We start from the raw sequence: 16,737 nt of genomic DNA on the forward strand, positions 1-16,737 counted from the left end.
AGCAAGGAAACGAGTAGGGGGAAGAATGCTAGTAGGAGAGTCTTCTTGTACAGGTCTTGAATCTCGTTGAGAGAGTGCATCTGCCTTCCCATTTTTTGATCCCGGACTATACATGATTTGAAAATTGAAACAACTAAAGTAAAGACTCCATCTCACTTGACATCCAGATAAAGTTTTGTTATTTTGTAAATATTCCAAATTCCAGAATTCAAAGGCTCTTTTAATGGCTAAAAGTTCCTTGTCCCCAATGGAATAGTTGATCTCTGCTGAAGTCATGATTTTTGAATAGAACCCAACTGGGTGTAGAGGTTCTTTAGGAGACTGTCTTTGGGAGAGGACAGCGCCAAGAGCATAATCTGAAGAGTCCACCTCTAGGATATATTGAAGGTTTGGATCAGGATATTTCAGAATGGGAGCAGATGAAAAATAATTCTTCAGAAAGCTGAAAGCATCATCCTGTTCTTTGGTCCACTGGAAAGTGCAGTTAGCACTAGTTAATTTAGTCAGAGGTTTCGCTATTTTTGAGAAATTGCGAATGGACTTTCTGTAATAGTTACTGAACCCAAGAAATTTTTGTAGTTCTTTCCTTGTTGAAGGTGTGGGCCAGGATTTTTTTTTTTTTGAATAATTTTTTTATTGAGGTTTTATGATACATACAAGAGAAAAAAAAACAACATACATCGCCTCATAATGCCAACGGTTAACATGTCAGTATATATAGAGCGAAAACAATTGCAAAACAGTGTACATATATAGGAGAGCGAGGCTAACCAAACCTCTATTTTATAATTTTTCGATCTGACATTGACAGACTATTTAGTAGGTCACTCATGGACCCTTTTGGATATGATAATGAATATATATATTAGTCTGGAGGATAGCCGCTTTTGGGCTTAATGATAGTTGGGGGGGAGTAGGGAACAAATCAGCGGGTAAGCACCGCTCGGAGCATGGAAGAAAGGGGGAAGAAAAAAAGGGGGGGAGGGCATTATATCAAATCTTCTATGTATGATAGCAAACACTGGTAGTGTCTCCTGGGAGGGTATATTTAATGGGATCTAGTGGAAAGTCAGGGAGCATAGAAGGCCGCCCAAGAAATCTATGCGTCGGACATTGATAAACATATTGGCAGTGAAATATAGTCACTAATATCATAATCTATATGTCTTATTATTAAGGAAGTTAGAGAGGCCTAATAAATGCTACAAAGCTACAGCTTATGTGAAGTAGGACAGACGGAATATATGGGAGTGGAGTTGCATATCTCAGCTCAGAAGACAGTGTTGGTACCAAAACCCCACTCATAAGTGCCTTACTAGTCTTTCAGTAGGGAAAGCAAAGGACTCAGAAGCAAGACAGTGGTGCATTATCCTGGCTACGAGTACCACTCTAACTAGACTAAACAGAGGGGTAGAAACTTATTAGTACTGGGAGATTACCCTATGCTGAGAGTTTTTAGATCCAATCCTGTCAAACTTAGGGCATTACTATGTTGCATATATAAACATGTGTATATAGCCTTCACTAAATCTATATAAAGTTCAGATGTGCATTAAATAGGTACTTAACTCAGAACATTAGTTAGTAACCACAAAAAATTAACCAATCTAGCTTCCAATGACTCTGTTACGTTAAGCTCTGAGAAAGGAGCCATCTACTTATTTAGGTTCTCACACAGTGGATTTTACCCCATACATATTAATTATATAGTATAGCAAATTGCATCAGCTTCAAACAGCAAATAAAGCATAATAACAGATATGTGCAAGTAGGTAAAGTTTCCAACTAATTAAGGACTTCAACAAATGCATTTGGTGAATAAGGAGTTCTATTGCCCCATCCATAGGTGAAAATATTAAATGGGATACAGAAATATATGGGTTCTGCTAGATGAATAGAAAAACTCAAAGAGGCATTAATTACTGCCCCATCTCTGATACATAAAAATTTTAACTAGAGCGGTTCTGGCTGGCAAGGGACTATACGACATTGCTTGGCAACAATAAAAAGGGACAATGAACCAAGTTCCAAAGTGATCATTAGCAGAAATGGCAGATCAGTAACTTCTATTAACTATCTCTTTGACATTATGCAGGGAGCAATTTCTACCTCATAAACAAGCTAGTTATATTATGTAGATGGTGACTGTTAGCTAATAGAGCTAAATATTAACAACCTAGACCTAATCAGCTTTAAGCGACATATGCAACCTAAAAACAATAACATAACAACATTGAGATCTATATATATGGTACACTTCTCTGTTAATTTCTAGTGAAATTATAGGCATACAAAACTGTCTCAAAGTGTGTTCAGCTCGCAGTAGCTGTAATGTCATTCGAGCTTTCCCATACTTCTAGGAAACGATGTAGTAGAAAAAGCTATCGGGGCAAAGGAGCTTTTTCGTTCTGAAAAAGAAGCCAGATGTATCTGGGTACACTGCCATCATACCATTCCCCAGTGCTAGTACACATCTGAAGAGAGCAAGTTAGTTCATCAGGTTCTTAGCTATCAAATAACAGTGTCCCCGGAATAGTGAGTCGTCATCTCAAATTTTCTTTCTGATGTCAGTCAAATAATAGGGACTTTGTATTTGGAAGGTGGATAAACATTAGCCTTAACCAATTCCCTTACGGGTGTAACGCTTCTTACCTCCACACATGTTCTCAAATTGGATCAGAGACCCTGATAATGAAGGCTGCAGGTGCGCAAAAGAGTCTGAGGTTGCAGCGGGTACTACCGCTGAGGGTTTCACAGGGTATGTAAGTACAATCTTTGGCTTCGGTACTACGGGTAGGTCGCCATAGGGTAGTAGGATAATGTCGGTATTTACCCGCTTCAGTATCTGTGACCTGAACATCGCGCTCTCACTCTCTGCAGCGGAAAGGACACATGTGATATCCGGGTCTTCCCCTTTGATCTGTGGTATTTGTGGCTCTTGTGGCTGTCTGCCCAACATCTCTCTAGGGGTTTTAGCAGGTGAAATAACCTCCATTACAGTGAAGGGATGGTCGGGACTGCTCAAGTATACCTCATGTATTATTCCAGCCGCCATTTTCCCTTCCATATGCGGGTGCTTGTTAGGGCGGGCTTTTAGCGTAGATAATAGCTGCCTAAAGTTGTCATCCATTTTCCGATCCAAGGCGATCAATAGATCCTTTATTGTGCTGAAAGAAGACTCCTCCATAATGAAATATAATTGTACCCCTCCAAGATAATAGGAAGAGAGTGCTGCTTAACCCAGCAGACGGGGGGGGGGGGGGTTATAAAATTGATAGAAGATAGCCGCCAGTTCTGACCAAACTTCAGATACACGTTTCTCCAGTGGCAAGCAGTATTAAATAGGTATCAATGAATTCAGCTCATTCTCATAAGTCCAATAGACCCGAGTATAATGCGGGCTTTCCAATTGTGAAACTTGTAATTGATATTCTGGCTTTAGAAAGCCCGGAGCTTCTGAGTTTTGCTTCCAATCATGGCGGCTGCTAGGACACGCCCCGTGGGCCAGGATTTTACTGCTTCCACTTTGTTATCTTGCATTTGAATCCCATTCGGGCTGATGGAGTAGCCCAGGAACTCTATTTTATTGGTGTGAAAAATGCATTTTTCCAATTTGGCGTAGAGCTGATGGACTTGGAGTCTTGCTAAAACCCAACTAACATGTTTGATGTGTTCTTCTAGATTTGTGGAGTAGATTAGAATGTACTAGATTGTACGCCCCTCTCAAATCTAATTTAGTAAAAATCTGAGCATGCCTCAGTCTCTCTATGAGTTCAGGAATGAGGGGGAATCGTTTTTTTTATGGTGATTTTGTTCAATTGTCTGAAATCAATGATAGGCCAAAGAGATTGGTCTTTGTTCCACACAAAAAACATTCCTGCACCAGCAGGAGAAACTGAAGGACAGATAAACCCTTTCTTTAGATTTTCATCTAGGTAAGTCTTTAGATGATCCAATTCTGGTTGGCAGAGTGGGTATAAATGTACAATGGGTGGTGTAGTTCCAGGTTTCAATTCGATAGGGCAGTCGTAGATTCTGTGTGGGGGACGGGTGTCTGCTTCCTTCTTACTGAAGACTTCAAAGAACTGCTTGTACATTTCTGGTATCTGAGTCTCTGATGTGGAGGATATACTGTGAAAAAAGGTTCTATGACAAGTCTGTTGGCAAAATTCAGAATTTAATTGAACATTTAAAGATTTCCAATTGATATCTGGTTCGTGTAGCTGTAACCAAGCTAGCCCAAGTACTATAGGGAATAATGGAGAAGTGATTACATCAAAGGTGAGATGTTCATGATGTGTTTTTAATGTGGTGACAGAGAGCGGGATGGTGTGATGTGTAATGGGTTCTGATGATATCTCAGACCCATCAACCACACAAAGGAAAATGGGAGACAACTTTTTGATCAATGGTATTTTATTTTTTGAAACCAGAGAACTGTCAATGTAGTTTCCTTGTGCTCCTGTATCCAAGATGGCTGGAATGGTCACTTGCTTATTTGCCCACTGTAGAGAGAGAAGTAAAGAACAATGAAGAGGGTTGTTATGCTTTAACTGGATAGAAAGATTGGTATGGTACTTACTCTTCTTGTTCTGTGGCAAAGAGGGGCAGTTCTTTAAAGTATGAGATGAGGATGCACAATACATGCAGAGGCCTCTAGTCTTCCTTCTGATGCGTTCTTCGGGAGTTAGAGGTCCTCTGATAAAACTTATATCCATTGCTTCAGCACCAGTTGAACCAGTATGATAACTGTTAGGAGTGGGATGGTTTAGAACCTTATCCTTCTTGTAAACAAATTCAGGGTATTGACGTTCAAATCTTCGTTCACGTAATCTCCTATCAATTTGCCTGCTGAGCTTCATGAGGCCTTCCAATGTTTCAGGTAACTCAGTTCGGGCTAATTCATCTTTTACTGCGTCAGAGAGTCCAAGCCTGAACTGTTTTTTTAGGGCAATGGCGTTCCATTGAGAGTCAATAGAATATTGCTTGAATTCTGTTATGTAACTTTCAACAGGTTTGATACCTTGTTTTAGGTTCCTCATCTTTTTCTCAGCAGTATACTGTAGGTTAGAATCATAGTATAATTCATCCATGATATCCAGAAAAGATGAAAAAGATGAGAGAACTGGATTATTTGTCTCAAAGAGAGTGTCTGTTCAAATGCGAGGTTCACCTCTTAAATAACTTATCATTGTAAGGACTTTAACCCTATCATTTGGGTATGTTCTAGGTTTAAGGGTGAAATTAAGCAGACAAGCATTTTTAAATTGACGGTATGAATTCCTATCTCCATTGAAAAAATCTGGGGGTGCAATGAATGGTTCTGATGCTCTGTTTAGTAGAGACAGTATCTTTTATGACTTTTCTTAAAGTTTCATTTTCTAATTGTAACTCTCTAAAGGCTTGACTAAGCTGATCAACTCTTTGTGTTAAATTATAAACAATTTGAGGAAGCTCTGCTGGATCCATTATATATGGCTTAGTTGTTATATCAGGTTCCTTGCTTATTTGAATCACAACTGCAGAGTTTAAATAAATTATATATATGTTTCACAACTGGAGTACAGGCTATTATATCAGCATAGACTGTATTTACTCAGAGTGATTTTTATAAGGAAATGCAGTAAGACTTTATATGGTTATATATTGTTGTTATACCATATAAGTAATATGAGACTGAAAATAAGTATTAGTATTAATAACAACTTTTGACATTTGCATAGTTCAAGCCCATATAGGAGAGATAGAATTCATTGAAATAACCACTGAAGCGTGAGAGACATGAGATAGACAAACTGCAGGTGCTGACAGGGGCATGACCTGCTGCGAGACACAGCACACTGAATAACGTTTGCAGCGTGGATATCTGAACACAGACCAGTGAGTGTATTGAGAGCTGTGAGACACGTTGAGTTGCGAGGAGCTGTCTGACACGCTGAGATATGTGAAGCTGTGTGACATCACAGAAAGTCTGTTACTGTCCGGTATGGGAATGAATCAAAGAATGGTTATAACATTATCATGAAACATACGTTGCAAATGTTAGAAGAATTTCAGAGACAAAGTCAGTTTAGAAATGTTCAAGAGAAAACATGACATTTGAAATTAGCCGTTAGATTAGGCTTCCAAAGGAAAGTAGAAGTGATACAAATACCGTAGCGGTAGTAAGTGGAATCCGTTTGTTGGTAACAAAGTAGCAATTCCTGTAGAGATGTTAAGTTGAGATAGATTATTACTTCTTTGAATAGTACGCTTCAGGTTGAAATGTAACTAGTTGTTATCAGTCCTTAATGAGACCAAACTGCAGCTGGTATTTGTAATCCAAAAGTTGAAGTAGTAAAAGTAAATCTTCTCTTAATATGAATTTAGCTTATAAGAAACAGAGCACTGATTTTAGCAAACAATACTCAACAACTAAGCACTTGTTTGGGGCGTGGTGATGCCTTAAGTACAGGTGAGGGAGGTGAATTGAAGCAAAAGGTAAAAGCAGGACTGAAATCCTTACATCTACTAAATGTGAGTGAAAATACTTACTTTCATTATACATTATCTGTCTATATAGACAATACTAGGGCATATAGGTGCCTTTTTGTGTTCTATATCACCTTCTGCAGAGTACTGAACATCTACCGGGTTGACTGCTATTGATCCCAGACCGCTCCTTCTGCACCATCAGGGGTGCCTCACCTAATGTGAGTGTATCTATATAACCAAACACTTTTATTTGAATCCTACAATATTGGGCCATGTGGCGCTTCTGTGTTCTTATGTTGTCTACAGATCTCTGATCCTGGATCGTGGCCTTTGATCCTCTACAGATAGCTGCCTTGACCTCTATTACTATCTATCTACTGTGGACATCACTCAATACCGAGACTCATATCCCTTATCTCTTTTGATGCCAAGAACTATTAATTGTTTATTATTTTTTAGAAAACATATATGTTTATTCGTTTAGATAGGGATTTATACCATCTATGCAAATTGTCAAAGATTATTAGAATTCATTTTGCTTATTATATTTGATATCACTTATTTAACACTATAAATTGTGAGCATATTATACACAGCTCTACAAGGGCACCCCCTATTTTTATTATTAATGCTTCTGGGAAGACCGCTCCGGACCTCTGCTCCGTGCCGCCTTAGCTCTGGATGAAGATGATGGACCCGCCTGAATGAAGACCTTCTCCGCCGGACTTCTGAAACCATGAGTTCCTATTTGGGGCTTTATTGTTAGTTTTTATTTTATTATTATTTTTATTTTTTTAACTTAGGTTTTTTTTGGGGGCACTTTGAAAAAGAGCTGAATGCCCTTTTAAGGGCAGTGAAAAAGAGCTGAATACCCTTTTAAGGGCAATGCCCATACAAATACCCTTTTCAGGGCAATGGGTAGATTAGGTTTATTAGTGTTAGTTTTTTTTTATTTTGGGGGGTTTGGTGGTTGGGGGTTTTTACTGTTAGGGGAGACTTTATTTTTAATGTAAAGGTGCTGTTTAACTTTGGGCAATGCCCTACAAAAAGCCCTTTTAAGGGCTATTGGCAGTTTAGCATTAGATTATGGAGTGTTTTTATTTTGGGGGACTTTTTTATTTTCATAGGGATTAGGTTTAATTTTTTTATTTTGGATTATGTGTTTATTTTTTTCTGTATTTCTATTTTTTTATTTTTTTGTAGCTTGGGGGGTTGCATCTACAACTCATAGACTGCCCTCTGGGCAGACTTATCAACTAGTAAAACATAAAAGTCAAAGAGCAATGTCCCATTCATTTTTAACTGTGCAGCTGGTGTAACAAGTTATTGGAAACACATTGAGGGGATAATAAAACCCAAAAACCTTCTTTCATGATTCAGATATAACAAACTTGTGTGTTTTTCAGTGTTGTTTTATATGGCATTCCAACCAATGTGAAGGGCCATCATATGAATTACGTCTCTATTTGTCTTACACTGGTTGTGGCCAATGCAACGTTAAAATATGGTGCTTAATGGATTCAGTACTGATAATGACGGTCTTTTTTACTCTTAACAACATCAGTTTGTGATGTGCACAATTAACACATTAAGTATAATATCATTTTGCATCATTTTATAATTATTATTTTAATATTATTATATTTGTGTGCAAATGTCCTAGTTTAAAGGAGCTACTTTCAGTTATCATTGCATACGGAAGTAGAAGAGTGTAAAATCTTTGTTTTTGGCTTTGTACCCTTAAAGTGAATGTCAATTTTCAGCAATGAGTGCCTGGTTTTTAAAAATACTTTTAAAAACAGAGGCACTTTCATTGATGAAAGTTTACATTGCACCGGATTTGTAGAAATACTTACCTTTTACTTCTGCAAAGCCGGATTGATGATCCCCCGCCTTCTTCTTCCTGCTGTACAACCACAACAATGATGAAACTGGCTTCCTCCAATCACAGCCGGGCATCACGAGATGGACGCTCTGGGATGCAAGTCATGATTGGAGGAAGCCGGTTTTGTCATTTCTGAGGTCCGTACAGAGGAACTGAGGCTGGGATCTGCGATCCGGCTTTGCAGAAGTAAAAGGTAAGTATTTCTACAAATCCGGTGCAATGTAACTTTTCATCAATGAATGTGCCCCTGTTTTTAAAAGTATTTTTAAAAACCGGGCACTCATTGCTGAAAATTGACCTTCACTTTAATTGCTAATCCTATCTATAAGTAATACCTTTAAAGGAATGTTGCAAACTATTTTCAACAACAGACAAGTGTTTTCACTTCTAAAATGTCCAAAAGGTGTTAAAGGATGAAGGGAAAAATCAGCTGTTTCACAAACTGAAATTGTACAAACTAGCCTCTTAAACCAAATATTTATTTGCTTTTAATATATTACATGCTTTCTTACCCACTCAAATGTCCTCCCGTTAGCTCATCATCTCAAGCCCTCTCTATCCTTGGCTCTTTACCTTCTTTATCTTAGTTCCTGCAGAAGCAGTTTGTGAAGTCTTAATTAAATCCAGAACAAGGCATATACAAGTAGCCAGGAAGAAACGGTACCTAAAATGTATCTCTGGGCTTCTATACATTTGCGTTTTTTTAAAGATACAACATTTTCTAGCTTTTACTAATCATGTTACCGGCCCTTTAAAATTATGGCTGCCTCCTAAATTATGCATCAATTAGTCAAGCCCTGATTAATGATACTCTATCAAATCCAAAAAAAGTTTTTAATATCAACATTATAATAATTTTCATTGGGAAACAATGACGTATTCATATGATCCTCTGATTTTACAAGTCATTCAGTTTATGTGCATTATATTTTACATTGTAGCTCAGATATCAAATCAAACCAATATCTACAATCTGTTGACCAGTGCCACTGGTTTAATGAAATTTTCCTTCACGCTTAATATATTGCTTATGGCAAGGCGGGAGAAATGCCAGGATGCAGGGAACCACAAATTAATGCTACGTTGGTCCTGCTGTTTGGTTGAAAAAAGGGTAAGACTTGCAAAGTGCCCTACTGCCACTAAGGTCATGTTTGATTCATTGTTCCTTTCCCTTCCAAGTCACCAAATGCAATATGCTGCTTCTACGTATTTATTTGGAACAATAAAGGCCACTACTTTGTGGGTCTTATATGCAGTAAAAGGGTTTAAATACAGTTTTACATGTATTATACAGCAGTGATTAAAACCCTTAGCTGCCTGTGTGCCTTCTGTGTGAAACAAGGGTTATATTGCTGTATGTATCATACCTGGATACATATATTATTGTATGTTCCTCAAGAGGAGAGTCCGCTGTCTCAGTTGAGGGATTAGACATCCATAAGGCCACTGTGAATTCTCTTTTGGATTTTTTACCATTAGGATACACCAGAAGCTCAGTTTCACTACCTCCCAAAGCACACACTCTTTTTATTTTTTTCTATTAGGAAACCCTCCAATTTATTTAGGGATCAACACGTACATTTTCACTCTAACATTTTTTCACCTATTTTTCTGGATATCCTTCACGTATTTTTTCGGATGTATTATCATTTTTATTTTTATATGTATTTTTAAATCACACCAAAAGTTTTTATATCACAGTTTTCATTGGAATTTTTTATTGAATTTTTCATTTTTATAATTAATTACTTGAACACCCGGATTTGTCACTCAAACACACGGATTCATCACAACTAAGAAAGACTCTATATCACCTGCAACACCATCAGCCTTCCTCTATAACTGAAGGAACTCTATAGGAACACCATTATATAAAGATAAGACTTTTATACACATTGGTAACGCATCTGTACATTGCCATAGAGTGCAATACCCTGTGACTATCTCACTGTGACTAATATATTCTATGTATTGTATTTTACTATATTTTACTGTTTATATCTGTATCATGGATCCATGAAGTTTTACACGTCTGTTAGACATTGCGACTGATTTTAAATTGATATATTATAAATAATTCTAGTCTTTTACCACATTTACCTTAGCCTTCTTGAGTTGGCACTCTCTTCCCTCGTTTACATATCTAACTTATTCAGTCCACTAGGGGACTTATGGTAGAGAGCTTAAGGTACACCCACTAGCGCTTGGCCTACTAAAACACTAAACACTGTAAAACACAAGCTCACAAGTGTTTTTATATTAGTGATAAAGCTTATAGATCCAGTAACTGCTGAGGTGTCCTAATAAACTGCAGAAGGGGTTGAGTATTAAATAGATTATGGGAAAGGGGTCTATATAGGATGCTTATTTATTTATTATTAGCATACACATAAATTGCCAAAATGAGATGTCTCCCCTCTCAGACTTTTATAAAATAATGACTGCCACGCTGTTGTTTACAATGTATACTATAGGAAAATCACTTTTTTTTCTTTGTGGGGAGTAGCATTTTGCAGGTTGTTCATATGAGCCTGTGAGCAATCTATTCTATGGAATAGTTGTGCATAAACACAGACTTAATGTTAGTATCAAAGTTAAAGGGACAGTTTAGTCAAAATGAAACTTTCATGATTCATACAGGACATGCAATTTTAAACAACTTTCCAATTCACTTGTATTATCAAATTTGCTTTGTTCTCTTGGTATTCTTAGTTGAACGCTAAACCTAGGTAGGCTCATATGCTAATGTCTAAGCCCTTGAAGGCCGCCTCTTATCTAAATTCATTTTGACAATTTTTCACAGCTAAAGGGCGTTAGTTGATGTGTGCCATATAGATAACATTGTGCTCAAGCGCGTGAAGTTACTTATGAGAGGGCAGTGATTGGCTAAAATGTAAGTCTGTTAAAAGAATTGAAATAAGGGCGCAGTCTGCAGAGGCTTAGATACAAGGTAATCAAAGAGGCAAAAGGTATATTAATATAACAGTGTTGGTTATGCAAAACTGGGGAATGTGTTATAAAAAGGGGTATCTATCTTTTAAAACAATAACAATTCTGGAGTAGACTATCCCTTTAAAACAAGCAGCTTAAAGGGGCATAAAAGTCAAAATTAAACTATTGTGATTCATATGAAGTGTACAATTATGAAAAAAAAAATATTTCTAGTATCAAATTTACTTAATTCTGTTGGTATACTTTGTTGAACAGCATACTTAGATCAGCTCAGAGGTTTGCACATTTATGTAGCACTATTTAGCAGCAGTGTTTGCTACAATGTATAACTCAAACACTGCTACCATATAATGCTCAAGTAATGGCCACACTCCTGAGCCCATTTAAGTTAAATCTCCAATGCATAAAGTACATCAGATAATAACACTTTAAAAAAAATCCATCTTCTATCTAAATCATGAACGTTTCATTTTCACATATCCTGTATGTCCCCTTAAGCACTTTAATATACGTGATAGAACTTTTGGCGTTCATTGCCCCTTTTAAACTTCAGAGTCAAACAACAGTCAGTCTGGTTTTTTTATTTCTAATATTATTTCTTGTATAAGTAATAAAACCCATTTCTATTTTTGCTGCAGTTTATTACCAGACGTCTTGTTACAAAGATAACAGAGGGCATCATTTTATTTGAAGAAAAAAGAAAAGAAGCTTTTAGCGGATGGCAAAAGACTTGTTCTGAGTAATGATAGAAAAATTGACCTAACAACATGGTATAATTAGAACTTCTGTTTTCTAGCTAAGAAAAACAACTTACTAGGGAAAAAAGTATAAAGAAATGCCAATTTAACAATGAATTGTAATTATTTTTAAATAAAACATTAATAAGGTTAATGTATGTTACTGTATCAGGAGCACCAGACTATGATATTTAAATGTCATTGCAATTTTTAATTTAGTAATGTAAGAATACAAAATGTTGTCCTATAATACTTCACTTAAATGTATTTTGTTGTTGGTTTTTTTGTACTGATTAAAGGAAAATTGACAACATATATGTGGGATGCTAGAAACAAAATATGAGATCAACCAAATGGTAATGCAAAAACAAATCTACAAAGCCTTTAAAGGGACATTCTCTTAGAATTTAAAGTGCACAGCAGTGTGTTTCAGATTCACTTATAAAAGTGTATTGTGACATCAAAGAACATAAAAAGCCAAAAAGAAACCATGCAAATGGCTTAAACACAAAGTTAAAATCAGTGCCAGAGGAGCAATGCACTACTCGGACCTAGCTGTACACATCTAGTGACCTTCCAGTAGTGTATTGCTTAAAGGGACAGTCTAGTCAAAATTAACTGATTCAGATAGGGCATGTGATTTTAAACAACTTTCCAATTTACTTTTATCATCAAATTTGCTTTGTTCTCTTGGTATTCTTAGTTGAAAGCTAAACCTAGGTAGGCTCATATGCTAATTTCTAAGCCCTTGAAGGCCACCTATTATCTGAATGCATTTGACAGTTTTTCACAGCTAGAGGGCATTAGTTCATGTGTGTTATATTGATAACATTGTGCTCACGCTCGTGGAGTTACTTATATGAGAGGGCAAAAATGCAAGTCTGTCAAAAGAACTGAAATAAGGGGGCAATCTGCGAAGGTTTAGATACAAAGTAATCAAATAGGTAAAAAGTGTATTAATATAACTGTGTTGTTTATGCAAAACTGGGAAATGGGTAATAAAGGGATTATCTATCTTTTTAAACAATAAAAATTCTGGAGTAGACTGTCCCTTTAAGCCTAATCAGGTGTGCTATTCAAGAAAGCATACAAAGAGAACAAAATAAACATAAATAAATATAATGAAATTGAAAATCTCTTAAAATTCCATGCTCCATCTGAACAATGAAAGTTTTTTGTAACTTGTGTCATTTTAAAAAAGATGATGTCCAGCTTTACCGTCCTGCTTTTTAAATAAAGGTAACAAAAGAACAAAGAAAAATTGATAATAGAAGTAAATTAGAAAGTTGCTTAAAATTGCATTCTCTACCTGAATCATTAAAGAAAAAAATGGGTTTAGTGTCCCTTTAAGTCTATCTGAATGCCCATTAAAGTTTAGGGAATCCTATTGGTTAATTTAAAGGAGTTTGAAAAAGAAATAACTGCTGCACTCCCAGTTGTAAAATAAAAATCAAGGCTTTATTAATTTCATGTTTAAAAAGCACAGATCGACAAGGAACATTGCGGTCTGACACGTTTTGCGCCCCCTAGTGGTTCTTACTCAGGGTAACTGCTTTTTAAGAGTTAAAATAATTGTTCAGCAATCTGAAGAAGTGCAGGGAAGGACCACATCATTCTAGATTGCTATAACTGGTTCTTAGTTTTATTCTTTCAATATTCATGCAACTCAGCTTTGTGACTAACGCAGCTGATAGGGATCAGGGACAATGTACACTCGGGACCAGCAGTACTCTGTGGTTCCCAAACTGTACTTCTACTATGTGTTTAACACCTCTGCAGGGGTGGTTAGTCTTAAATTACATGCTCTAACAAATTAGCATGTCATTTAACTAGAATGGCCCTTTAACTATAATATGGATTATAGAAACTTTTTGAGTACCACATCCCTTTATTTAAATGCTGCAAAAATATTATTTAATCAAGAGACAGCATGTACTTAAAGGGACATGAAACCCAATTTTTTCTTTCATGATTTAGAAAGAGTATGCAATGTTAAACAACTAATTTACTTCTATTATGTATTTTGCTTCATTCTCTTGATATCCGTTGCTGAAAAGCATATCTAGATAGGCTTAAGTAGCTGCTGATTGGTGGCTGCACATAGATGCTTCATGTGATTGGCTCACCCATGTGCATTGCCATTTCTTCAGAAAAGGATATCTAAAGAATGAAGCAAATTAGATAATAGAAGTAAATTGGAATGATCTTTAAAATTGTATTCTCTACCTGAATCATGAAATAAAAATGTTTGGTTTAGTGTCCCTTTAATGTGAACATTCTATTGAGCACATGAACAGCTATTAAAAAAAGATACAAGAAAAACTGTTTTTGGTTTTGTTACATTGTGTTGTATATTCTATTCAGTATAAGCACTTTTTCCTGTCACTTTAACCTGACACCTTTGGTGAATAGTATTGAATGATTCATTTTATTTGTCTTATTCAGGTTCGTGCTAGTGCCATTGCCCAGGATGCAGACCAAAATTATGACTATGCTAGCAACAGTGTGGTTCTACACCTGGAGCCTGGAGATGAGGTATATATAAAACTAGACGGAGGAAAAGCACATGGCGGAAATAACAACAAATACAGCACTTTCTCTGGATTTATCATCTATGCTGACTGAGGATGGTTTACCAAAGGAACTTTTTTTTTTTTGCGCAACTAGTTCAATTTGTTGGCCTATAGACAATGTGTCGTTACATTGACCAACAGGAACTTTGGGGACCGTCAACAGCGAAAAATCCAGAGTCACATGACTCACAGCTGTACACCTCGGAAACATTAAGTATATACACATATATGTTGTACAAGTTTCGCAGATGCGTCATCCCTACCACCAAAGCAAACATTCTGTGTGTGTATGTGAATGGAATCATCTTATACAATAAAGATTTTTATAAGAAAAAAATATATACCAAGATACAACATTCCTTAAATATATGATATCGATATATTATAATCTTGCTGCTTTTCCCATGTGTCAGCTATGGATTTTGTAAGTTGCCTGCCTGTGGTGGTGCTTGGAATTTATGCATCATATCATCAAGAGGATTTTTTTTAAATTAATTTATATTTTTTTGCAAAAAATCAAAGATGCTCACTAAAATATATGCATCTTTTTTTTTTTTTATCCAAGACAATTTTTGCATTTTCACAAGACTGTGGAAAAAATTCTAAAGGAAAGAATGACAATGGAATAAATGCTAATGTAAAGAAAATTAGAAAATGTTTTGGCATTTCCATTAAAGAAAAAACAAAAAAAGTATATTGTATTTAATCATAATGTAAATGATGTAATCACATGAAAATACATAGAACAATAGATATTATAAATTAATTTACAATTTATATTTAATATTCAAATATTAACATAGAATTATTTTATATGTTTCCCTGATGTATTTAATTACTGTACCCCCCTACAAAAATCTAAATATCAAATAAAACTAGTGCAAATGTGAGAAATGCTAATGATATATAATTAGAGGGATAGTAGCTAATTCTTTATAGCTAATGTCACAAGAACAGGTCATCATGCAGTCACAAACAACAAAATAATGTATTTGTCATCAGAACTAGAGACATCACTGGTTGTGATATATATCACTTTTCTGGCATTAGGTAGTGCCTTTTTTACTGGTGACATATGGTACACTTGAAAGCATTTGTGAGACATAAGTATATTGAAAGGCAATTCCTTTGGCAGACTTTTTATTTTTAAGGTAGCATAAACCTGTCTCATTCCCCATTCATTGTTTGAGATTGTGATTTAAAGTGCTTCTTGTCACAAATGGGCTTACAATGTTGTTACAGAAAGAAATCCAGTACTTGTTCTAATGAGTTCTAAATTAAATGAAGGGGTTTATCACCATCTATTGCTTAATAATTATTGGCATGTTAATAGGTGCAAAGAAGACAATTTCAGTGTTGACCCAATCACTATCATCCATTTTCATTGTTTATTGGCAGCATATTTTTTTTTGTTTTGGTGCAAAAAAGACCCTATACTTAACACATGCCAATCCTCTCTGACTCATCACAATGCAATTTTTTGATACCTAAAGGGACATGAAACCCAAAATGTTTCTTTTATGATTCAGATAGAGAATACCATTTTAAACAACTTTCCAATTTACTTCTTTTATTTAATTTGCTTCCTTCTCTTGTTATCATTTGCTGAAAATTTTATTTAGGCAAGTTCATGAGCAGCAGAGAAACTAGGTTCTAGCTGTTGATTGGTGACTGCATATATATATATTGAATGTGATTGGCTCACCCATGTGTTCAGTTAGAAACTAGTAGTGCATTGCTGCTCCTTCAACAAATGATACCAAGAGAATGAAACAGATTAGATAATAGAAGTAAATTAGAAAGTTGTTTGAAATTGTATTCTCTATCTGAACCATGAAAGAAAAAAATTGGGTTTCATGTACCTTTAACAACAAGTTTCCAAGGCTAATATTCACTTATCAAATGCAATAGCTAAAAGGGCTTGATAAACCCAGGACACTGCAAAAAGTTTTAGAATGGAACATTGCTTTTGCGCATGGGCAAAAACACATTAAAAATGACCTACCTCCATATTGGATGATATTAGGAAGTAAAATCACCAAACAGATGTTACCTGTTCAATCAATTATACAAAATAAAAAAAAAAATAATAAGCACTTTTATACTAATAGAAAAT

General features: G+C 35.8%; 1 protein-coding gene across 1 annotated transcript in view; it reads left to right on the forward strand.

Annotated features, from left to right (window-relative positions):
- C1QL3 (complement C1q like 3) overlaps positions 1–16,161 on the forward strand; it is a 61,523-nt gene extending 45,362 nt beyond the window's left edge. The window contains exon 2 of the mRNA XM_053712969.1: positions 14,494–16,161. Within this exon, the coding sequence (XP_053568944.1) occupies positions 14,494–14,673 (180 nt within the window). The 3' untranslated portion in view covers positions 14,674–16,161. The remainder of the gene's footprint in view (positions 1–14,493) is intronic.
- Positions 16,162–16,737: the final 576 nt, after the last annotated feature.

The sequence above is a fragment of the Bombina bombina genome, chromosome 5 (genome assembly GCF_027579735.1).
Source record: "Bombina bombina isolate aBomBom1 chromosome 5, aBomBom1.pri, whole genome shotgun sequence".
Lineage (NCBI taxonomy): Eukaryota > Metazoa > Chordata > Amphibia > Anura > Bombinatoridae > Bombina > Bombina bombina.